Source organism: Physeter macrocephalus, chromosome 2 (genome assembly GCF_002837175.3).
Source record: "Physeter macrocephalus isolate SW-GA chromosome 2, ASM283717v5, whole genome shotgun sequence".
NCBI lineage: Eukaryota > Metazoa > Chordata > Mammalia > Artiodactyla > Physeteridae > Physeter > Physeter macrocephalus.
In genome coordinates this window covers 125564413-125590946 of record NC_041215.1, presented here as the reverse complement: position 1 = coordinate 125590946, position 26534 = coordinate 125564413, and the positions used below count along the sequence as shown (strand labels likewise).

Here is a 26534-nt window from a genome sequence, read left to right as displayed (position 1 = left end):
CCTTGTTACACGTCAACCATTTATAAACTTCTTAAAAGAACACCAGTGAAACCACAGACCTGACTAACCTTATCTCCTTCCTCCACATCCATTTAATACTCTTAAATTTTTTCCCTATAAATTCAGGACAGAGGTAAAAAAATAAAATAAAATAAGGGAAAGGGCTATTACTACATTACAGAATATTTACTACATTGGTTGATCTCTTGACAAAGCCCATCTGAAAGGTGCATCCTCTGTCGACATATAAGATTTAAAGAAAAAAAAAATGTTCTTACGGTTAAGTCTGGCTTTTAATCTCTCTCACGCTCATGTGCTTCCCGGAATCCTTGTAAAAGCCATGAGCTTTTCCACAAGGGAACATGTATATAATGAACTGCCTGCTGAACTCTGCAGTGCAGATTCAAAACCATTTTCTTTTTTTTATTGCAAAAGATGATTGCATTAATTATAAACATGAATATAAATTCTTCTAAGGCACTGCTAAAATATAATGTGAGTATTTGCAGTATTTGTTACTGTGGAGTGTTAGCATTAATATGTAGTTTACTGGAATTCTTGAGCGCTTGTTTCAATCCCATGTATTCCGACTAAAAAAAGAAAATTTCATTCTACTGCATTGTTCGTTATTGTATGTTTTGAACTGTATATTGGCTTTTGTTACCAGGTTAGCATGCTGGTATGTAATGAATTTATGTAAGCTGTAAACCATTCTAATTCAGGAGTTCTCAAACCTTACCAGGCACAGAATCACCTGGAAGACTCGTTAAAACACAGATTATTGGAACCCACCCCAGATTTTTGGATTCCATATATCTGGGATGGGGCCTGAGAAACTGCATTTCTCAACAACTTTCTCAGAGACGCTGATACTGCTGTTCCAGGGATAACACTGAAAATCTGTGTAATAAAGTCTCTCCTGCACAAAGTGAAAATAAAGTAACTATATATATAGATGCACAGAGAGTCTAATAAAAACTAGTAGATAATTTGCTTGGCTCTTTATCACCTTATTGCTTGATTTGACTGTTCAAGAAATTACCTAGTTGCTAATATTGAACTGAATGTCACTTACCTGCATGGGATCCTGGGGTTCCAGTGTGACACGTGTTCTTGTCCTGGAAGATCCTATTAATTACTGACTGGTCCATCCTCCTAGTGACTCAAAGCCCCCTAACATCTTTCGCCTTGGTTGCTACCTCTGTATCATCCTACTTTGCAAGGCCGTGGAGGGAATTAAATGACGACCTATGTGACAGAGGTTTGGAAACTGAAAAGCACTATCACATGTAGAGGGTTCCAAAACCTTTCTTTCCAGGAACATGGAGGATGCTCCTTATTAAGTATATTCTTCACCTAATGTCAATTTTATGTTTTATGGTTTTTTCGGAAGTGTTATTTACAGAGGAGAACATGACCTCGTTACAAAATGGCTCATTACTTAGTTGCCACAATGTAATTTTTTACACAATACATACCACATATCTTTTTGTGGTTTTTGTAACAGATAGATTCCATGCTCCAGTTACATCATTTGCAACTACCATGTTTCTCAGCAATGTGCCTGTGGATCCTCTGGGGATCTTGCTAAATGCAGATTCTGGTTCCGTATGTCTGGGGTAGTGTCTGGGAGTCTGCATCTCTAATCAGCTCCCAAGTGATGCTTATGCAACTGGTCCACGCACACACTCTGGGAGGCAAGGACCTCCTATTCACTCAACTCATGTCCCTTGATGATAGGTCCTTATTCTGTACCTTATTTACATTCTACTGTCATGTGTGTGTGTGTAATTCATGGTGGTATAAATTATCTAATGAGAAACACTAGGTATTCTAAGTTAGCACCACAATAAAGAAGTAAAAATAACATCTTAACACATTACTGCTAGCGGGACGGATATTTATCGAGAGTTAAATCGTACTTCTAGTGCTGACTATTAAATTGTGGACCTAGAGTGAAAGACTTTTAAAAAGGCTAACATGCCTATGCTTTGTCTTGTCCTGACACCGGGAAAAGGATTTCAATCTTAGCCCAGCTATTATCTCTTTCATTGCAGGTGAAAATTGAGCTACCAACACAACTTCATGAGAAACACCATATTTTTTTTTCTTTTTATCATGTCACTTGTGACATAAATGCAAAAGCTAACGCCAAAAAGAAGGAGGCTCTGGAAACACCAGGTATTGACAGGAAGCAATCTGAGATAGCTGTGCATGTTATCTCTGGAACTTAAATTGGGGAGTATTTGAAAAGCTCTGATTTATTGAGTTTTTTAAAGTGAAGTTTTGTATTCATAAATGATAAATAGCTTTATTTTTACTCCTCGCCGTGAAGGTTTGTACTGAAAAGTTTTCCCTTTGTTGTTCCTTTGCACAGTTGGATATGCTTGGCTTCCTCTCATGAGAGATGATCAGATAGCTTCTCAAGAGTACAATATCCCAGTAGCAACAAGCCTGCCTCCGAATTATTTAAGCTTTCAAGATTCTGCAAGTGGAAAGGTATTGAGTGATGCATAACTTAAGAGAAAAAAATACATGGGCTAAATGGCATGAGGTTATCTTCTTTCTGCTGTTTAAATTAACCCAACCTTGGTGTATGCATCCATTGTAATAAGGAAATCAGGTGTACCCATGATATGTCAAATATCTTGTTTAGTTTGTGGCCAGTAGAAATGATCTGTTCAAAATGATCCCCTGGTATCACATTGGTTTCATTTACCAATATTACCAAATGTATTTGCATCTCTTATTTTCCATCTCTATAGGACTGTGAGGTTAATGGATCAGGATGACAAATTAACGTAAACTAAATAACCTGTTTATTTCCTCCCTCTCAAATTGCCACAGTGACAGTAACAAACTCTTTTTTGCAGCATGGTGGGAGTGACATTAAATGGGTCGATGGTGGCAAACCACTTTTCAAAGTATCGACATTTCTTGTATCAACAGTGAATACTCAGGTGAGCGTGTTGTCCTGAAATATCAAAATCTTCTCTAACACGTAAAGTCATAAGGCGTCTTCTAGATTTACAGGAGGAGACTCACCGTTCCACAAGGTGTCAGAAGAGCAGGTGATCTAAAAAGGAAGAATGTTTGTGGCAAAACTGTATCCCTCTTCCAGAAGAGATCGAATGCCCTAACCTATAAGAGCTTAGGCACTATCAAACTGCAAACCAAAATTCCAGTAGTGTATTTATCAAGAGGGCACTTCCCTTGGAAGATGGTTTGCTTCCCATGACAACCCCCAAGTGGTAAAAATATGAAACGTTTAAAATAAAGACTTTGGACCTTTACCTTAAAACTCAGTCTAATTCCCAATCCCTACCCAAGGCTCCTCTCGTGGAAAGGCCACGAGGTTGGCAGAACTGTATTTGAGAGTCACCTCAGCCAATTTCTGGCCCAGTGACCCTGGACAAGTCACCTCACCCCTGCAGTCCTGTGTCCTCAGCAGGAAAATGATAACATTAAAAATTCTCAACCTAACGTGGTAGTGAGGCTCAAAATGAGAAACTGCACGTGAAAATATCTCATGAACTGCAAAACGCTGTACAAATGTAGTTATTATCACCGTCAAATTACCACAGACTCACCCCTTCCATTGCAAGGCAGCTTACTTTACCACAATGTGAGGACTTTTGTGGTACTAATTAGAAACAAACTCTTACAAGTACATAGACTATGTATTGCTTCTTTCTTAAATTCAGTGTGTTACCTGGGTTATTTTGTGTGAGGTTTTTTGTTTGTTTTTTTGCTTCATGATGCTTTATCCCTAGCACATACTTGGTTACTAAGAAAAATGAAATAATCCAGGTACCACCATATATTGAATCAAAATGTCTTTCCATAACCGCTGGTGCCTCAAGCCAAATTTAGTCCTCTTCCCAAGTCCTATGCCCATGACTCCTTAAACCCATCTTTTCTCTGACGCCATCAGCCCCAGTCAAGTCCCACAAAATGGTCTTTATCCACCAAATCCTGCTTTTATATCTCGCAGAATGCCCCGAGTTTCTCTTTCCCACACGTCCAGCTGCTTTTCTCCAAACCGCCCAGGTCTCTCTGTGACTCACCACTACTCTCCCTTCTGCACACCAGCTTCCACCGTCCACGCACTCGTCACCCTGGGGGACACCGTCTTCCTTCCTCCATAGCGGTATTTACCTCAATTTTCAAACACGCCAGGCCCTATCCTGCACTGTGCCCTCCGTCTGCCTCATACCTCCAAGATCCAGGGACTTTGTGACGCTCAGCCTTTCGTCAGCCAGGAGGGCGATCTCTCCCCGTCTGCCTACCCCCCCACCCGCCCCCGATTGGTCTGGGCAGCTCCTACCCAACCTTCAGATCTTGGCTCAAATGTCGCTTCCTCAAAGAAGCCTTCCCTGTCCCCTAACCCCTCAGATATGCTGTATCATCTTGTCATACACCCATACAGCACCCTGCTTTCCTTTGAAGCACTTGTCTAATTATGAGCAAATAGGTATGTGTGAAAATCATGGCATGGTACCTGATTCCCGGGCGTAATGGAAGGACCACAGAGTGGCTTTTCCTTGCCCCTGGCTCTGTCCTCCGTGCCTGACAAGGACCTGACACATAGTCAGCTTTCAATAAATTACTGTCGAAGAAATGAAGCGAAACTGAAAATATTACCCACACACGCGCACACGCGAGCACACGCACGCACGCACACGCGCGCACACACATACCCCGACTTGAGGGGAGCCCCAACCACACATGCCCGCTAGAACTGACAAAGGCCAGAGAAACCCCCAGAGAGTGCACCTGCACTAAGAGTATGTATTCCACTTCCTGACTCCATAACTTTGACCCTCAACACAGAACTTAGGCATTTCCAAGGTGACACCCTTTTCAGGAAAGAGCATTAAAGGGCAGATTAGTTTGCTTAGGCTGCCATAACAAAATACCAGACTGGGTGGCTTAAACAACAGAAATGTATTTTCTCACAGTTGTAGAGGCTGGAAGTCTGAGATCAAGGTGTCAGCAGAGTTGGCTTCTTCCAAGGCCTCTCTCCTTGGCTTTCCTCTGTGTGTGCACATCCAAGTTTACTCTTTCATGAGGACATCAGTCACATTGCACTAGGGCCACCCTAACTAATTACCTCTTTAAAGACCTTATCTTCAAATATCATTACATCCGGAGGTCCTGGGAATTAGGACTTCAACATATGGGTCTGGGGAGTCAAGTTTTATCTCATGATGTCAGGTGGACTTCATAATTTTTTTATTAACTCAGACATTTTAAGTCCGAAAATATCCCTATGCACATTAAACTGTACCCGTTCTCATGTGTGTTAAAGAATATGTAAGAAAAATTGGTAGAAGTCTGTGGAAGGAAAAGGAAGATGACAGAAGACAATTTAAAAAGAAAGAAAGGAAAGAACAGAGACAAGGGAAGTAATTCTCTAGCCATTATCATGTGGCCCGGAAAGAAAACAAATCTCTGAGAGTGAGATAGGAGAGAGAGGGGACTTTGTAGTTCAGGCCAAGCCCTCTGTGTGCTGGAATGCCTGTGAAAATGAGAGGTCTGTCACTATGCCTCCTGGACAAAGCACCTCACATCAAGGCATCTTGTCCTACAGAAGGGCTCACCTCCCATCACCATGATTGTTCCACAGCTTACGTGTCATCAAAAATCAAGACTTTCTTTTGCTGTTTCAGGATCCACATGTGAACGCATTTTTCCGACAATGCCAAAAAAGGGAGAAAGATATGTCTCAGTCACCTACCTCGAATTTCGTCCGTTCTTGTAAGGTAACATGACATGCAAATAGCTGCAATGGTCTCCAGGGTAGAAATGGGCAAAACAGACCTTTACATTTTGCACTGAGCAGCAAACTAAGGTGTAATTATTTTCGAAGATTTTTAAACACCTTATCAATTCAGAGACTAAATGATTTTATTTCACAATTCCTAAAAGATGTCTGTGTGTTCATTAAAAAATAAGCAAAGATCAGTTTCCAAGATAAAAATGATTGAAAATCAGAATCAATTGACTCTAAATTAGTTAATCAGATGTAGAGTCCTTGCAACATTACCCCCATGCCTGTATGTCATGCTAAATGCCATGAAAAATAAAGTCAAACCAAAGTGAGCTACAGTAGTCATATTCAAGTTCTGAAGAACGTCAGTAAAAGAATGTGCTTTAAATTTAATCAATGCCTTTTTTTTTTTGGTGCTGCCAATTTAACAGAACTTATTGAATGTGGAAAAGATTCATGCAATCATGAGTTTTCTGCCTGTAATCTTGAATCAGCTCTTCAGGGTTCTGGTGCAGAATGAAGAAGATGAAATAAGCACAACTGTGACCAGGTATCCATAGCACAGCCTTAGGGGAAGAGATTTTATAAGCTGTGGTTACACACAACTTTGATTATAACCGAATGGCCACCTGATTGTGTATGCTTGCATTTCGTTCGAATACGTATCTCAAAGTTAAGTATGTCTCACTCTTGAGTTCTTACCTTCTAATCATCTATTACTATCATTCAAGTAAAGTTTTAGACCTCTTTTTTAACTTTGTGTTTTTAATTAAACTTTTTATTTTGAGATAAAGGCACATGCAGTTGTAAGAAATAATGCAGAGAGAGTCCATGTTCTCTTTAGATGTTCCCAATGGTGGCATCGTGCAAAACTGTAGGACAATATCACTCCCAGAATATTAACATTGATAGAATCAGGAGACAGAACATTCCCATCCCCACAAGGATCCCTCATGTTGCCCTTTTATTGACAGATCTACTTCTTTCTCATCTCAAACCCCACTCCTTACCCTGGGCAACTACTAATCTGTTCTCCATCTCTAAAATTTCATTACTTTAAGAATTTTATATATATTATATTGAAATTTTATATATAATATGAATATATAAAATTTTATATATAATATGTTAAAATATCCTGGATGCGCCACATATTTATATAATAAATTGATGAGTTTATTATATACTCTATTTTCAATTCATATATAAACTATATATTTTATATATATATATGGATATGGAATTATATAGTATCACAGTATGTAACCTTTGGGGATTGGCTTTTTTCACTCAGCATAATTCTTTGGAGATTCATCCAGGTTGTCACATCAATCAATCAATAGTTCTCTCCTTTTTATTTCTGAGTAGTATTCCACATCAAAAAAGGTATAAAAATTCACCTGTTGAAGGCTAGCTGGGTTGTTTCCAGTTTTCGGTACATTTGGGGTGAACATTAGTTTTCATTTCTTTGAAATGAGCGATTGCTTGGTCATATGGTAGTTGTACGTGTAGGTTTTAAGAACATGCTGAATCTCTTGCATTCCTATACACTAATGATGAAAAATCTGAAAGAGAAATTAAGGAAACACTCCCATTTACCGTTGCAACAAAAAGAATAAAACACCTAGGAATAAACCTACCTAAGGAGACAAAAGACCTATATACAGAAAGCGATAAGACACTGATGAAAGAAATTAAAGAGAATACAAACAGATGGAGAGATATACCATGTTCTTGGATTGGAAGAATCAACATTGTGAAAATGACTATATTACCCAAAGCAATCTACAGATTCAATGCAGTCCCTATCAAATTACCAATGGCATTTTTCACAGAACTAGAACAAAAAATTTCACAATTTGTTTGGAAACACAAAAGACCCCAAATAGCCAAAGCAATCTTGAGAAAGAAAAATGGAGCTGGAGGAAGCAGGCGCCTGGACTTCAGACTGTACTACAAAGCTACAGTCATCAAGACAGTATGGTAGTGACACAAAAACAGAAATATAGATCAATGGAACAGGATACAAAGCCCAGAGACAAATGCACACACATAGGGTCACCTTATCTTTGATAAAGGAGGCAAAAATATACACTGGAGAAAAGACAGCCTCTTCAATAAGTGGTACTGGGAAAACTGGACAGCTACATGTAACAGAATGAAATTAGAATACTCCCTAACAGTACACACAGAAATAAACTCAAAATGGATTAAAGACCTAAATGTAAGGCCAGACACTATCAAACTCTTAGAGGAAAACATAGGCAGAACACTCTATGACGTTCATCACAGCAAGATCCTTTTCGACCCACCTCTTAGAGAAATGGAAATAAAAAGAAAAAAAAAGAAATGAGACCTAATAAAACTTCAAAGCTTTTGCACAACAAAGGAAACCATAAACAAGACGGGAAGACGGCCCTCAGAAAGGGAGAAAATATTTGCAAATGAAGCAACTGACAAGGGATTAACCTCCAAAATTTATAAGCAGCTCATGCAACTCAATATCAAAAAAACAAACAACCCAATCCAAAAATGAGCAGAAGACCTAAATAGATTGCCAACAAACACATGAAAGAATGCTCAACATCACTAATCATTAGAGAAATGCAAATCAAAACTACAATGAGGTATTACCTCACACCAGTCAGAATGGCCATCATCAAAAAATCTACAAACAATAAATGCTGGAGAGGGTGTGGAGAAAAGGGAACCCTCTTGCACTGTTGGTGCGAATGTAAATTGATACAGACACTATGGAGAACAGTATGGAGGTTCCTTAAAAAACTACAAATAGAACTACCATATGACCCAGCAATCCCACTCCTGTGTATACACCCTGAGAAAACCATAATTCAAAAAGAGTCACGTACCACAATGTTCATCGCAGCTCTGTTTACAATAGCCAGGACATGGAAGCAACCTACATGTCCATCGACAGATGAATGGATAAAGAAGATGTGGCACATATATACAATGGAATATTTACTCAGCCATAAAAAGAAACGAAATTGATTTATTTATAGTGAGGTGGATGGACCTAGAGGCTGTCATACAGAGTGAAGTAAGTCAGAAAGAGAAAAACAAATACCATATGCTAACACCTATATATGGAATCTAAAAAAAAAAAATTGGTTATGAAGAACCTAAGGGCAGGACAGGAATAATGATGCAGATGTAGAGAATGGACTTGAGGACACGGGGAGAGGAAGGGTAAGCTGGGATGAAGTGAGAGAGTGGCATGGACATATATACACTACCAAATGTAAAATAGATAGCTAGTGGGAGTCAGCTGCATAGCAGAAGGAATCAGCTCAGTACTTTGTGACCACCTAGAGGTGTGGGATCGGGAGGGTGGGAGGGAGATGCAAGAGGGAGGAGATATGGGGATATATGTATATGTATAGCTGATTCACTTTGTTATAAAGCAGAAAGTAACACACCATTGTAAAGCAATTATACTCCAATAAAGATGTTAAAAGATTTTTTAAAAAATTTTAATTAAAAGTAGCATGCCGAATTGTTTTCCAGAATAGCTGTACCATTCCTCTCCCACTAGATCTTATTTTTTTTTTATGCTCAATTTTTCTTCAGCTGTTCTCACTTTAAATTTTCCTGTACTATATTCTTTCCACATTACTAATCTATCTGTCTTGTGACTTTGGCAGTTACAATTTCCTCTTTCTAGAGATAGAATTCTTAATTAATTATTGACTCAAATATTCCTAAAGTTCACTCATTTTTTTTTAAATATTAGTCATAGCATTCTGGAAAAAAATTACTCTTGACATTGAAATGTTTCCAGTACTTTCATAACTCACAGGCATATTATTAGCCTCTTTGAGAGTCTTTAGCATCAGTTTTTTGTTTGTTTGTTTGGCTGCGTTGGGTCTTCATTGCTGCATGCAGACTTTCTCTAGTTGCAGCGAGCGGGGGCTACTCTTCGTTGCAGTGTGCGGGCTTCTCATTGCAGTGGCCTCTCTTGTTGTGGAGCACAGGCTCTAGGCACGTGGGGCTTCAGTAGTTGCAGCACGCAGGCTCAGTAGTTGTGGCTCGCGGGCTCTAGAGCGCAGGCTCAGTAGTCATAGTGCACGGGCTTAGCCGCTCAATGGCATGCAGGATCTTCCCGGACCAGGGCTCGAACCCGTGTCCCCTGCACTGGCAGGCAGATTCTTAACCACTGCGCCACCAGGGAAGTCCCCTTTAGCGTCATTTTTAAAGTAAAGCTCTGAAGCTCTAGAAAATTAAAGTATCTCTAACAGTTCTACAACCAGGCAGTTCTGGAGCCAGATTAGAAGTCCCCAACTGTGCCTTCAAGTTATGCCTTTTTCAGCATGAGTATATGCATCTGTGTTGGCAAAACTCCTAAGTATTTCAGCAGATAGATCTGTTGAAATTCTGGGCTATTCCTAAGCCCTACAGCCATGGAGTAACTGGAAGTATTAATGTGAAGAAATCAACCCATACCACAACTGCTACTGGAAACCCTAACCCAGCTAAGAGGGAAAACCCAAAAACCTGCATCTTAAACTAGTTTTTCCAAAAGCATGTATATAACACCTCTAGGTTGGAAGACTTGCCCTTTTAAAGTGGAACATGATAGTTGGAGGTTAAAGAAGTTTTAATAAGGTACTAAAAATGATCCCTTTTCCAAGGAGGCAATGTCAGCAAACACATAGACCATAATAGCACATACAACTTGGGCAAAAATGTCTCCAGTATGGTATTGCAGCCATAATACATTACTTATATCATAGTGTTTAGAGATTTCATGGTTGGAAATGGCTAACGGGTATTATAGATGTTAAACCCCCAGTATTGGGGGATAAGGGGGGCGGGGAGAGTCTGAAATTGGTTCGTTCATTCATTCAACGATTAAGCACCCAGTTTACCAAGCACTCCAGTGACAAACCAAGTGGTATTTTCCTGCCTTCTCCAGAAAGTCCACTGAACAGTATTGCTTTTCCAGGGTTCTGACTGACATCGTGACCAAGTGCCATGAGGAGGAGCTGGACCACTGCGTCCAGTCCTATATTAAGGTACAAAATTGCCACCTGGGCATTGGTCATATCCCCTTGTGCTGTGTGGCTTTTCTCATTTCCTGTCTGCAACAAGTGCGAAGTTTCCCCCTTTAGCTAGACGGTGCCTGCCACAGTTGTATCAGACATTCCCCTAGCTACTTAGAATTCCTTCTTTTTGCATTGATGAGCTCGATGTATTGTTTCAATGTATAAATGTATAAATAATGTGTACATGTGCAAATGAATATATGGGGAGAGAGAGCAAAGAAAGAGAGGAGAAAACTATTGTCCTTTGAAGTCAACATTACAAATAAATGAAATTCCTCTATAAATTTAAGGAAGATGTTTCCTGTTGGTTTGTTGAATGCACTATGTTTCTTCTGTAATGTTTTCTTAGCTCTTTTTATTGTTTTCTCAGGCATTATTTCATTTTCCCAGTTACTGTATATTTGTACCTGCTTCTGGTATGTTAAGTCCTTTATCCTCTGGCATGAACCACTAGCCCATCCCATCAGTGTGCAATGCTTCCTCCAGTGGCCTTTGTCAGATGTTCACTCGGATATGTTTATATTCTCATTTTCCGTTGGCCTGTGACTTAATGCCAGTGAACTTGTGATGATGTTTGCACATTATAGTTCCAACCTAAAAGTCATCTTCTTGAGTGAAGAGAAAAAATCCATTCAGAGATAAATGAAAGTACCTTATATTCCTTTATGATGCATAGAGGACCTAGATTTCAATATTTACGCACAGATTGTATCTTTAAGAGACATAGACCTTTTTATTAAAAGATATATTCCATTAATATATAGATAGACATTTATCCATATATTTTAGATGTCTAGAAAGGTGACTAGAGAAGAATTGGGGGTCTTCTGTGACAGAAATGCTCCTGTAAAAGGAAATAACTAGAAATTTTATTCTGGAGTGAACCCTTCTGAGATACCATCAGTGAGGAATTTTTCTCATTAGTTTTATATTTACATGTTTTCTACCTGTCAGAAATGTTAGATGTCTTCCCAAATATCTAAGTATGAGTGTGTGCCATTCCTTAAAATAGCCCATACGCCAAAAATAGTTTCTTCACAATAATTTCCCTATGGTATAATTTTATCCAATAAGATCTACAATTCAACTGCAGAAGGCCAGTTCCACCTACAAATGCCTTTTTAGTTTGCTCTCTAAGACAGAGTCATAGCTTACTTTTATAGGGTCTTGAAGACTTTACTGTTCAACAGAAATCATCCATAGAATTTTCATTCTCTCGACACTTACCCCAGTTTTCCATTTCAACTGCCAAAGGGGCTGAGAAGACAAAAAATTCCCCAATCCTTATTACACAAAGTCATCTCCTTTTCAACACACATATTATTTACCTTGTTCCAATGGAATCACTGAAAATTGCATTGAGAACCCACTGATGTTGTGGTTATTTTTGTGACAGCCGAGGCTAGTTCCTGATGAGAGCCTTAAATCAGCTCTCAGATGTTATCTGTGATGCTCTTGGAGCATTGTCCTGGAAATGCACCCTGGAAAGGTCTTTATTTTTAAGCAGGATGTTTGAAATATCCTGATGAGACCTTTTGATTTTGTAATGTAGGAAGCTGTGTATTTAGTTTGCTTTGAAGTGGTTCAAATCTAGAAATACACCTATGTGGAATTTCAAGCTGATAAAAATTCCTAAAGATATTTTATAACATAATTTCATATATCTAAAACAAACACAGCCTAATAAATATAACCAACTGGAATTTTACTGTGGAAAGAGCATTAAAGTAGCAAATGGAAAACTAGATTCTAGTTAAGGTTAAATAGTTAACTTGGAGCAATCAGCCTCTCTGAACCTCATTTTCCTCCTCTGTGACGTGAGATGGGGTAGACCATATGAACATCTAGGTCTATGATTCTGTGATTTGACTCCTGCTGCAGTACATGGCTGACAGCCTGACCTTGACCAAGGAGTATGATGTTTTTTTTACCCGTGGTGAAAAAATTATTTTTTAGCATATACATTAAGCCCCACACCTAGGAGTACTAGGAGTATAATGAAAACTGGTACCAATATGTGCTTTGATGTCCTTGAAAGATGGGATAGCTGATATAATTCAAACCTATTCAGAAGTAATCTAAACACCATTTCAAGTTCAGTGGTGCTAAATCCTGCTAACTCACTCCATCTACGATATCCAAAATGCACACATACACCATGTCTTTTTCAAAAATGTACACCTAAAGTCAATCTAATTAAATGCCATGGTTTACAGCAATTCGTAGGACTGATATGGTCTAGCCAAAATTTTTTAAATTTCAGAGCTAGTCAAAATGCCCTTGGGGCTAAATTACCTTGCGTGGGATTAGACAGTTGATGACATTACCCTCATATGAGTTATAATCCATGAGGGGGAAAATCATACTACTCTTGATTTTAGCTAGTTTCATGCATTTCTTAGCCTTGTTTTTCTCCTTTGGGATGAGCGTGGAGAAGTTAGGCCCCCCATCAGAATGATTTAGATGTTAATGGGCTATGAAGTTCAAAGAAATAATTATAGAGCCAAATGCAAAGTGCCTCTGCTTTGTTTCTTGCCTGCCATCATCCTTGACTGTAGTGAAGTCCAAATTTTGAATATTATGAAGAAATGACCTTCCTTGAGGCAAACCCAACGCATAAGTAAAATATTATAATTCAGTAATAAGCATTTTGTATTTTAAATATACGTGCATGAATTGATACTTAAAATATATGAAGAAATATGGAAAACTAAGCCATGACGTGCACTCAGCGGTGAATGCCAACACCAATCTTTTAAGAAAAAAAAGCGAGAAGCATTAGTTATCTTACTGGTGGCCAATTATTATGAACCTGTTGGTTGCCATGTCTCAGCATGAGATGGTAGTGGACCCTGGGCTTGTGGGCAGCTCACCAACTGGCCTCTGGAAGGCGCCTGCTTCCCCACTTGGCTATTTGAGTGGGTGCTCTACCCTTTCAGGATGAAGAAATGCTACCATGCCACCCACCTGTTGCCAGTGGAAGGAAGGAGAAGGGGAAATGTATCCTAAGTAGGTGGGTCAAAGCCCTCCATGTTTCCTTGAACCCTCTAAATTGCTCTCTGATCTTCTTTGTGATTTCTACAAAGAGCGTTTCAAGGAGAACTTAGGTGAGCAAGGCTCTACCTGTGCAAAGCCCTCAATAGGAGCAGGTGTGTATTATACTTATCATTGGGCCTTCATTTATTTCATGACAAAATCTGGCATGAGCAGATAATTTTGAGACATGAGTTATTCTTGGAACGTAATTTTTGATGCTTTGTTTTTAAGTATTTAACTTTTTTCACTTTTTGGATTTTCTTCAGTTTGTGTTCAAGACCACGGCATGCAAGGAGAGAACTATACATGAGGAACTGGTTAAAAATGTGACTGGTCTTTTGCAATCCAATGACTCCACAACAGTCAAGCATGTCCTGAAGGTAAAGAATTTAAAGACCGTCCTTTCACTGGGATGGCTTACACTCAATCCTGAAGGTGATAGGATTCATTGATTTTTGTAGATCGTTTCTCTAATAGTTTCTGGTATAAGCTTCATGTTGAAACGGTAACATATGAACCTATTAAGAAAAAGAGATCCATGTCAAGAGAACAGATCATTTTAACAAGTAGAATGGACTCAAATTAAGTCCTTTGGCCTAAAGGCAGAATGAATGACTATTAAGAATGACCCAAAACATTCAAAAATGCTAAGTGTTCCCAAAATAAAGTTTATTGGGTTTTCAGGCACAGTAAGAGGAAAACTACCAACAAAAGGATTAATGATGTAGTAATGAATATACTGATGGCAGAGAAGAGGCAGAGAAACAGCCACTCTTTGACCCCCAAAAGTTGAAACACATGCATTTGTAGTAATATAAGAAGAGATGGTGAGAAGCTGATAAAGATGTAACTTATAGACTTATGAATTTAGTCCCCTGCTAAATTAATTATCTATCATGACTTGACAGATAGATGATTGATTAGTAAGTAGCTAGAAGGGGAGGCTGAGGGCTGGATCAAGAAGCGTCAACAGGAGTTCACTAAAATCACATTTTCCTAGGCCAAGCAGTTTGTTTATTTAAATTTAAATTAGCCGTATGAGTATATTCATTCAGTTTATCCAACAAGTATGTTCCAAGTGCCTTCCTTGTGACAAGCACCATCCTCACCATCCTAGGCATTTGGCATGCATTTAGAGAATAGAATAAAGATCTCTGCCCTTGGGATGCTTACATTCTACTGCGGGATAAAAACAGTAAATGACACACATAATAGCAAAGTTAATTAAATTGTACGTTTGGAGGTGAGAAGTAGCATAGGAAAAGAAAATGTCGAGCAGGTAAATGGAATGGGGAGTCCTGAGTATGCAGGGTGAGGTTTGCAGTTTTAAATAGAATGGTCAAGGTAGAGCTCATGGAGAAGGTAATACCTCAGCAAAAAAATGTGAAGGAAGTGAGGGAGCTGGAGATGTTTAGGATAGAACATTAAAGGTAGAGGGGAAAACATACCGTATTTATATTTATCTGACTTATTTCACTAAGCATAATACCCTCCGAGTCCATCCATGATGTCACAAATAGCAAAATTTCATTCAGTTATATGTGGAATCTAAAAAGTAAAACAAACAAGTGAATATAACAAAACAGAAACTGACTCACTGATACAGAGAACGAACTAGTGGTTCTGAGATGGGAGAGGAGTGGGGGGAGGGGAAAAATAAGTGAAGGGAATTAACAGGTACAAACTGTTAGGTATAAAATAAGTTACAAGGATGTAATGTATGGCGCAGGGTATATCGCCAATATTTTTATGATAACCTTATATGGAGTACAATCTATAAAAATATTGAATCATTATGTTGTGCACCTGAAACTAATATAATATTGTAAGTCCGCTATATTTCAAAAAAAAGGGTAGAGGGGAAGACTTGTATAACGTTGTAAGGCAGCAGCACACCTAGGGGATATGCCTGAAAGATGGCAGGGAGGCCAATGTGGCTGAAGCCACGTGAGCAAAGAAAAGCGGAGGCAAGATGAAGTCAAAGAGGCAGCAGGAGGTTTGGCAAGTAACGTAAGGCCTGTGGGCCATTGCAAGGGCTTTGGCTTCCACTCAGAGCCATCAGAGGACTTTGAGCGGAGGAGTGACTTGAGCTGATCTTGGTTCAAAAGGATCGCTCCGATGGCTGTGTAGAGAATAGACTGTAGTAGGGTGAGAGTGGAGACTGGGCTGCTGAAGAAGGCTGCCTGCCTAGCATCCATGTTGCTGCAAACGGCATTATTTCATTCTTTTTAATGGCTGCGTAATATCCCATTGTATACACGTACCACGTCTTCTTTATCCATTCGTCTGTCAGTGGGCATTTAGGTTGCTTCCATGTCCTGGCTATCGTAGACAGTGCTGCAATGAACATGGGGTGCATGTATCCTTTTGAACCATGTTCTTCTCCGGATATATGCCAAGGAGTGGGATTGCTGGATCATATGGTAGTTACATTTTTCGTTTTTTAAGGAACCTCCATACTGTTCTCCATAGTGACTGTACCAATTTAAAGTCCCACCAACAGTGTAGGAGGGTTCCCTTCTCTCCACACCCTCTCCAGCAGGGTCCTCTAGGGAGAGTCAGTGTTCAGTTAAAAGACAAGGCAAAGGGAATGTTTGGAGGAGAAGTTGCATCTTCAGGAGATTTTATTGGTGATGGACCATGTGTTCCAGACCAAAGGTATGGTGGGTGGGTTTCAGGAGATGAGAAGCAGTGAGATACACAAGGAGATGTGCCGCTCCTACGGAGACCAGAGGGCAGGAGAGGAGTGAGGCTCCTTCTGTTAGACGTGAACAGAGGCAAGAGGCTCGATGGGATTAGTCCTGGTGGATTCAAGGTAAATAGTGAAGGTGGGGCTGAGTGCTGAGGGGTGGAGAGTGACAGGTGTCAGCTAAATCAAGAGACAGATTTTGGAACATTTGGCATGGTAGTTAAAAATATTATTTAGGACAAGGTGGGGTGCCTTGTGTTAATTCAATATTCCCAACAGCATGAATTTCACTTCCAATAGCAAGTTTACTAAGGAATGACCCCCTTTTTAAGCCAGAGCTGACCCTTTGGAGCTTAAATGTCCTTTCTTCCTCATCTCAGTCAATCTTCCAGCGTTAGAAGCCGGTACTCAAAAGTTCTTAACAGCATGGTTGGTATCAGCCTAAAACTGGATATAGTTCAGATGCCCATCCACAGTAGAGCAGATAGGTAAATTGGGATTATATATGTGATGCGGTGACAATAGAGGACCCCCAGCTACCTAGCTCCACATAAACAAACCTCAGAAAAGAATTTGTTGAATTGAAAAGGCAACCCAAGAGAATACATACAGGATGATTCCGTTTATTTGAAGTTCAGTGGCAGGCAAAACTAAATATTACTTCGATGTATGATATTGGTAGCACAATTATGAAGGAAAGCAAGGGAATGATGAGCACAAAATTCAAAATTGTTATCTGTGGTGGAGAGGCTGGGAAGGGAAGAGGCTCAGGGGAGTGTATTCTTTGTAAGTATATACAATATGTGGTATATATTTTTTGTATCTGGGTTAAGCAAGACCCTTAGACCCAAGAAAGAGGGGCCTCCACTCTTGAATATGCTTTGATCTTCTCCAAATACACCCCTTCTCATAAGAAAAAGTATGAGAATAGCCAAGAGCAATGCTCCTGGGAGCCCCTACCGCCTCTTCAGGACATATAAGAATCCCCAGGAGCCCCTACCTAAAGGGTTTATCGGTTTATTCCTGGGCATGCTTAGATCTCTTTCCTAAGTCCATTCTTCAGAGGGAAAATCTGGAGTGTAACCCAAGACCCAAGGGGGGAGCAGTGTTTGGTGGGAGAGAGGGACCAGTTTGTGGGCAGCACCTGGATTTGCAGGCTGGACAGTCACCCACGTGCCCCAGGGCCCTCAGTGTAGGGAAGAGCCTCAGGTGAGAAGAGGGGGTGGGCCCCACGTTCTGGTACAGCATTCCAAGTTGTCATGAAGCTATATTTGTCAAGCTAGGAGGATCCAACATATTTTATTTAAGACTCTGTTAACTTGACGTTGAACTTTTAGATATTTTCACACGTGGCTTCCATTTTCACTCTTGCCTCTATCCCTGGCAATGTTAGGGGTGGGTCTACTACACCATATTTTAAGATTAAAAAGTTTTGCTTAGTTTCGTTTAACTAAGTAAAACAGATAGAACGCCCAATGAATAAGTATTTCGTAAGACTACTGTCTACTCAGCCATGTCTAGTAAACCAGTATCTTGTTTTAGTTTAAACAGTCTTTGAGATGACAGAGGAACAGAAATATCTGGTATTTACTTTTACCATTAGAACTTTGCTAAGGATGATCCTCACATAATGGAGAATATACTATTGCTCTGGTGCATTTAATTTCAAAGAATACATTTTAAGACAAAGGTTTTATAAAGTCGCATGTTGTGAAGAATGGATTTATCATTATTTTGCTATAAGATGATAAATTTCTGGTTGTCTTTTCTTTTCCTAACAGCATTCCTGGTTCTTCTTTGCAATTATCCTAAAATCCATGGCACAGCACTTGATTGACACAAATAAAATTCAGGTACGATCATAGGTAATACAATAGCATCCAACAAATGTGAGACATGATTGTGTGTATCAGTACAGGTCCTTCAGAAGCAGATGCCAGGACAAAATTAGAAGTACAAAAATGACTACAAAGGATAAAAGGACAGGCAAAAGGACTAGGAAGTTCTGACACCTGTGAAAGGAGATCGCAAAGGAAGGAGTATCAGCTAGAAAGAGGCTTGCAGTGAGAAAGTTGTAGGTGGGCCAATGGGCTGTCTGAGAGCAAAGAAGGTTCATGAGAAAAGTCCTGCATGGGGCAGATGGTCTGGCTCTGTTACCTCTGCAAGCTCAGTAATTACTCAGAGCAGCCGGAGAGAATGTGGCCTTGGCATGAACTCTTGAGTGGGTCCCAAAGGCTTCGTAGTTCTTCCATTCATCCCAGTAGACTTTTTCTCAAGGGAGTATCTGAGCTATGCATATCCTCGGCTGCCACCCGTGGTCCACAGTCCACAGCTTACACTACCTTTCACATACGTTTATGAATCTTCTCCTCCACAGTTCCCATGGGCCTCTCCTTCCTGAAAGGAAACTTACAAGAGGGAGGCTAGTGGGATTAACTGTAGCCCCTGTTACTACAGTTGGTCTCGGAACCCTGTGCAGTTCTCATCAACTCCCTCCTCTACCATCCATTCTAGACTGCCCTCACCCTCAGCCAGCAGCTCTGAAGGTCTTGGTGACTTACTGTGTTGTGACCCAAACCCTCATTCCAGAGTGGTCCAGGGTGGTCTCAGCCTCCGGGAGTCATACTCTACTCAGACCATTTCTAGTTACAATTGGGTAGGGAGGATCAAGATGCACCCAAGTGGATCGCCTGAGTTCCACACGTATTTCTCTTGTCCTCACTGTGGGTAAGACTGAGGGGAAACCTCTGACTCTTACCCCTCCCTCACTGGGAGACTAAATCAGAACAATATTGCATGGGGTGGGAATGGAGGTGAATAGCAATATTGTCTCCATTTACACTCTTGACTGGGGAGGGGCAGTGTCAGAGGCTTACTCTTGGCCTTCTCCTCCAGGATAGCTCCACAGCTCAAGCATCCAGTGTGGGGTTACTCTAGATGCTAATTATACCAATACAAATTATACATTTGGGCCAGGTAAATGGCTATTTGGTGGATTTTTGAACCCAGTGGACTCTCTGCTAACAGAACTTTAGGCAGGGCAACTTTATTAATCCTGTGACTTTCCACTCTTACTGGGTGGACATGGTAGTGTTTTGGTCTCCAGATAGCAGTATCAACTCAGATCTTGTGTCCAATAGTTCTTGAAATATATGAATATTCCCCTCCACCTAGTATAGTCACCTGAGGAAAGCCTTTGGAGAAGGACTGGTAGAATCATTACAGTATGTACTTATCAAAGGTCTGCAGGGGGCTTTCTTTAGGGACCCTGCCTCCTCTTCAGTCAGTATGTACCAGATCTGAAAATTGACTGAGATCCAAGAACAGAGAGGATTCATGTCTATTTACTGGAACAAACATCCTCATCTCCTGATTGTCCAGCCTTGCCTTCTTGGTGGACATTAAGCATCGCCATTGTTGACTGCTGCTTGTCTCGTCCCTAGGGCTTCCAACATGTCATTAATCAGCTCTGTAGCTCCCTGAGAGTCAAGCCCCCTTGGCTGCTCTCCAGATTTGCCATTCGTTTTGGTAATCGCAACCCCCTGGCCCCTGGAGATTAGGTGCAATCACATGGCCTCTGTTATATTGATGACCCTCATCTTCATGACTGTTAGTGAGCCAACACTGTGACTGCCTCTCTCACCTGCAGATGGGAGACACCACTGAACGGTCTTAGGGATGTCGGTCCCCAGTACCTTCCTGATGGCCTTGGTGGATAGTGGGTCTTCTGGGCTCATATTTCCATTCCTACATGTCCACCTTCGTCTGCTTCTTTATTCCTTCCTCATTCATCTGCCAGAGCAACCTGGGCATTTCCACTCTGCTTAAAATGAGCCATCTCCAGGATTCTAAGAGCCAACTAACAGTGAGTGGTCCATCCCCTGAGGTCTTATTTAAGCCCGTGTCCTGACAAAGTGCCCTCATGTCAATGAATCTGAATTTATCCACTCTTATGTTCTGGCCATCTTGGTCAAACACACTCAACATCCAATCTCAGTGGTACTCCCACTGTGGCTTCTGCTGGTACAAGCTAGCTAATTCTTATAACTCCTTGGGGTATACGCTCTTCCTTACCTTATTAGGCCCAGGAGGTTCACAGCTGAGTTAAGCTGGCATTTAATCCCAGTTAATGGCCTGAGCTCCAGGAGAGGAGGAAGGATAGCTCCTGAAGGGTTTGCCTGTCGTTTTACAGGGCGAGACCTTTGCAATGTATTCCCACACAGGAGAAGTGCTGACTCTTAATAGAGAGGGATGGGGCACTGAGGATTCAGGGGAGTCTGCCAAGCCACCATCCTCAGTTCATCCATCCACATGCCCCATCCATGCCTCCAGACCTCAGGCCTTTCCAAACATGGCCTTGACCTAAGCATAACAGACCTGCCTTGGCTGCACATCTAATTATCTCTGGTATTCCATAACTCTTAGTTCTTAAGTCCTATGTTTGCTTTTCAGCTGTGTCTGCTCTTCTACTTCCAGAGATAAGAGCCTCCTGTCTGGGAGGAAGAGAAAATCTAACATGAAGCTAAGAATGATTCCTATCTCTCTGTTCTTAAGCTATATCAGAAAACCTCACCACTGTAATCCTTGCTTTGCCACTCACATGTTAGATGATTTTTTAAAAAGACACTAAACATCTCAGAGTCTGTTCTCCCATCTGTAAAAAGAACAAAGTGGACTAAAATCCTTTAGTTCCCACCAGTGTGTATCTGCTAAAATAGATAGGTCACAAAACACCCTTATGAAAAGCCTAAGAATAAAGGAACTCGTCGTAAACAAGCGTTTATCTTCACTGATTCAAGTTCCCGTTTCATTACCCTCTTCCATAGCAATCACCATACCCAGTTTTCTTCCAGAGGTGCATAGCCTTCCAATTTTCTAACCATCTCTATTTAGCACAGTAGGAGAAGACCAGATACCATCATTTGACTTGAAAGCATTCACATTAAACATCTCCCAAACTATTTGCATTTTCTTTTCTTATTTTTTAATTGTGAAGTGAATAGCTTTCTTTGCTATTAAAAAAAGCTTCCATCATCAAGATGTGAGGAAGGCAGATCCCCTAGTCTGGTCCTCTGAAAGGCAGATAACACCTCCCTGTGACCCCTGCTTTCTTGTCCAAGGCGAATTCCTGTTTACTAGGAAGTGCTGAATGTCTTCTCAACACTGAGCTCTAGTAGCCAAAGTTTTCTTGTACTGGTTACACCTTTTGTTTCCCGTCAGCCTCTTGTTCTTAACAAAATTCCCAAATGCCTGAAATTCAGCCCCTGCACTCTGCACCTGATCCTTGTGACCTCTACCATATCATAGCCCAGGTTCTCCAACACGTTCCAGCTCTGCACCTTGGGATTCAACCATGCTGTCACCTTCCTCCCCTTCCTCCCCTCCCTGTCCTGAGACGGAAAATCCACTGTCCCCGGCTCAGGAATTCTCCCGCCTCAAGCCCTTGGGATAGACTTCCGGAGAACAATTAAAAATATTACTCATGTGTTTACCAATCAGCATGTCTTTGGGTTAAGAGTGGGAGTAGGCTACAAGGGGAGTTGGAAAGGAAGGCAAAAAAAAAACAGAGGAACGGAGGGATTATCAAAGTCCAAGATATTACTGTATGTCCCTGTGAAGAAAATGTTGACATTGATATGTTTAATGTATCTTGGAGGACTAACACAATGAAAAAAGGAAAACTACAAATGCGCTTTGATTATCTAAAAAGTGATGGTTGCTTTCATAGGTGAATTGTTTACCCTTATTTCCCCAAGGTATACGGAGCAGGATGAAAAATGATGTCTGGAATTAAATCCATTAGGTTTATGTGTTGTTAACTTAATTTGCTTTCAACAATAAGCTTTGAATATATACAGGGGGTAACCATGAAATCCTCAAAATGCCTACACAGTCATGTCCTGGTACAATGGCTTAACAAAAAGCCAGTCCAAGTCAGCTCCAGCGTCCTACAATTAATCACTGTTTGTTCTATGCAGTTCCTGTAATTTTAGCCTCCGTGGTTTTTATTCTTGCCTCGTGGAAGGCTGGGTGCTCAGAATTTTAGAGAATATGGCACTGTCCAACTCTCAATTGTCTGTTTCTGTCTATAGTGAAAATGCGAGTCTAATTTTAAAGCCAACTTGTAAAGATGAATGAATCTTACCTATCTCGTGCAAAGAAGCTGTGTAAATTCACCAAGTAGAGACTGAAATGGGAAAACTCAGCTGCCTGAAACTTTCCCTTTATGTGCAGGAGTTCAAATGGGGGGGGCGGGGATTCCTGGACTGAGGGCAGTCTTTAGGGGCCTGTAGAGTTTTATTCAATGTATGTTATGTAATCTCACAGCCAAATCACTTTTTATCTTGTGGCAAAAGCATCTTGACTGTGAAGTCCCACAGGCATCTGCGGTGGCATATGCTGGGACCATTGAGTTAAGACTAGCTTGTGTAAACCTTCATCTATAAGATAAATAAGGTTTGAGCATCTAATGGAAAACATTGTGATTATAGTTGATAACACTGTATTGTGTAATTGAAATTTGCTGAGAGTAGAACTTAAATGTTCTCTCCCCAAAAATATGTATGTGAGCTGATGGATGGCTTAATTAACTAGATGAGGGGCGGAGGGTGGAATTCTTTCACATTGTGTATGTGTATGAAAGCACCACAGTGTATGCTTTAAATATCTTATAATTTTATATGTCAACTATAACTCAATAAAGCTGAAATGTTTTAAAAAGACTAGCTGGGACTCACTACTTATTAGAGAACATTACAAACCGATATCTGTACTCATTCAGTTATTCATTCACTTATTTCTTATAGCTGTTTATTGGAGGATTCCCAGTTTTAAAAAATCAAAATAATTGATTTTTAAATTAGAGAACTGCGAGTCAAAGAAAATCTAGAATAATATTCATTAAAACATTGATAGTAGTTATTTCCGGAGAGGGAAAGGAGGGGAATTAAGAGGTTATAAAAAAATGTTATATTTCTACATTGTCTGAATAGTCTGCAATTCATATATGTTATAATTTATAATGAAAAAGTGAAAAATTTATTGGCCAAAATAGAAGGAAACATTAAATGAAAATGATGAAAATCATGACCTTGAAATTATAAGGGCTTCTATTTTATTATTGCTTTCAAGTTTTCAGAAAGACTTTTGGTTTGTAGTAAGGCTTACAGTTTATGTTTTCCAGGCTTAGTATTTCACAGGTCACATTATAAAGAAATGATCCATTCTTTCCTTAGCTTTCTCGGCCTCAAAGGTTTCCTGAATCTTACCAAAATGAATTGGACAATCTTGTCATGAGCCTAGCCGACCACATGATTTGGAAAAACAAAGATGCACTTGAAGAAACAAGAAGGGCAAACCATAGCGTTGCCAGATTTCTTAAGGTACAATTATACAAGATCACAGTTCTATTCAAGCCTCCGTGATAGTGGGTGTGAGATACTCTAAATGTTCATTTAAGTCACAGTTTCATTTATGATGAAAAGTCAAGACTACCAGGATTAGATGAATACTTGCATCTATACATCTTTCTTGCTTGAAATACTTTTTGATATTTTTTCCGATTTGGAATCATACAGAACAAAAACTAAGGTTAAAGAAAAGTATCTACTTGAGTGTTGCCAAATGTAGTACTTCTAAATATTTTTAAAGAGAAAAATGAGATTTTTCAAGAAGCTGCACTGTGACCATATTATTCTCTTGGGCTTTTCTGCCTTTGAAGTGATGTTTTGGATTGGATACAGCTCTAACAGTGATGCCAAATAGCCACTTCGGGAAAAGTTGGGGGAATTTAGCATTTTTGTTATATTACCTCTAGGCTCTTTTTACATGATGAAAACATTGTGCATTAATCGCATAAAAGGAAAATTATCAGTTAAAGTATTGAGCAACATAAAGTGAATATATATATACATATATATATACATACATATATTTAGCATCATTTCTTTGAATTACAGGCATTTCTATTGAATTGAGAAGAAAAAAATGTACTTAGTGCAAGAAAAGCTAATGTAGAATGATGGTGTATCATTTAACAGATAATACATTCAACCGGAAAGATAATGTTTTTCTTCTGTTCCTTCTCTTGCCCAACTATTGACTACTGATGAAGCCACTTCACTTGTTTCTTTGTGGTAGACACCAGGACACACTGGATAGGTGTGGGAATTTATAAATAAATACTACTAACATAAAGTTAAGAGGCTATGGAGGTAGATGGAAAATTAGCTTAAGTTGTCTTTGGTGAGTTTTAATTCAGTCTAATTTCTTTTTTAATGTGTTAAATGCAGTTTCAAATTGCATACAATATTTGTTCTCATCTTGTATTTCTTTTTCTTCACTGTTTTGCCTCTTATTTTTGCTTTTTTTCTTGCTTCAGAAAGAGAAAGGGATGGTCAGAGTTGAGGAGGAAAAGAGTAAAGGAGAAAAAAATTACTCTAGTTTTCTACCACGTTTTTAAGACCTATGAGAATAAAGTTTATTACTATGCTAGTAGTTTATTTGAAGTGCTTGATGGAAAAGAATATTTGGGAAAAAAAGGCATGCTGTCCGATTTGTAAGCAAATTTCATTCAAGAAATGTCTGCAATATTCTTCCCAAAATTCCAAAAAAAAATGTTGCATAGGCAAGTCTCTTAAAAAGGGAAAAGACCCCTTATCCACCCTTTTTGGCTTAAATGCTCTGTATTTATTAGAATAAATATATGTTTTCCTTGGAGCTCATTTATGCAAGAGTTGCTTCTCGTGGTTCATAAACTAATGTCTAACATGAATGTCCAAGAGGAAAAAAGACACAAAGTATAAAGCTAATGGTGATACCAGTGGTTGTGAAATCTGTGGGTAAAAAGCATGGATTGACAATAGATAAAACAAATATAGTCTATAAGATATGTGGATCCATGAACTGCAAACTGAAAGCAATACTTATATGTGAAGTTTATAAATGAAAACATTAGTTTAATATATTGTACATTATAAAAGTCCATCGTACAAGCATGGTACGATGCTCGTCTGACTAATCTCTACTTTATTTCAATTAGCTTTTGGAAATCATTTGGAAATCATCTAATATAAAAAACAGACTTTGGTAGCAAATTATGTTTAAGGAAACATCTGTGATAGTTCTAATTATGAAAAAAAAGATGGATAAGCAAGTCAGTGAAAAGGGAAAGTCTTCATATCTACTCTATTTTACTTAAATGTTCTGTGTTTGTGGAATAAATAAATGTTTTCTAGAAACTTCATCTTTGCAGAAGTTGCTGTGGGTGGTACATAAGCTAATACCTAGCACAGGGGCAAAGGAAAGGAAATGATGGGCCCAGAGGTTTTGTAAAATATACAGGGAAAGTCACTCAGGTGGTGTGTTTTGCAGTTTGGGATTTCATAACTCATCACTGAACCATCTCTAGAGTAAAACTGTGACTTTCACAGTTGATGAGACAAAATAAACATTTTTTCGTTACAACAGCCATATATACAAAAATATATTTTTGCATGTAATTTAGAATATTTGGCTTTTAGTTTACGAAGCCAAACTGAGAAAAAGTCTGATAGGGTATAAGTTATCCTTTATATCAAGAATCTGCAAAATAGTTTTCTATAAAGGGTCAAATATTAAATATTTTTAGTTCTGCAGGACATACAGTCTCTGTGACAACTACCCAACTCTGCAACTGTAACACAGAAACAACCATTCACTATAGACAATATATAAACAAATGGGTGTAGCTGTGTCAGTAAAACTTTCTTTAGAAAAACAGACAGTGTACCAGTTTTGGCTCATGGGCCATAGTTTACCAAAGCCTGTTATAAATTATTTTCTACTCATATAGAAGGTTAATATAAATTTTTTTTTTTTTTTTTTTTTTTTTTTTGCGGTACGCGGGCCTCTCACTGCCGTGGCCTCTCCCGTTGCGGAGCACAGGCTCCAGATGCGCAGGCTCAGCGGCCATGGCTCACGGGCCCAGCCG

General features: G+C 39.5%; 1 protein-coding gene across 4 annotated transcripts in view; it reads left to right on the top strand.

Annotated features, from left to right (window-relative positions):
* DOCK10 (dedicator of cytokinesis 10) overlaps window positions 1-26534 on the top strand; it is a 284533-nt gene that overhangs the window by 208587 nt on the left and 49412 nt on the right. For all 4 annotated transcript variants that reach the window (XM_024124566.2, XM_055090256.1, XM_028482208.2 and 1 more), the window contains exons 20-28: window positions 2058-2181; window positions 2378-2499; window positions 2874-2960; window positions 5673-5765; window positions 6205-6323; window positions 10740-10809; window positions 14142-14255; window positions 18346-18417; window positions 23800-23946. In XM_024124566.2, coding sequence (XP_023980334.1) covers window positions 2058-2181; window positions 2378-2499; window positions 2874-2960; window positions 5673-5765; window positions 6205-6323; window positions 10740-10809; window positions 14142-14255; window positions 18346-18417; window positions 23800-23946 — 948 coding nt within the window. The remainder of the gene's footprint in view (window positions 1-2057; window positions 2182-2377; window positions 2500-2873; window positions 2961-5672; window positions 5766-6204; window positions 6324-10739; window positions 10810-14141; window positions 14256-18345; window positions 18418-23799; window positions 23947-26534) is intronic.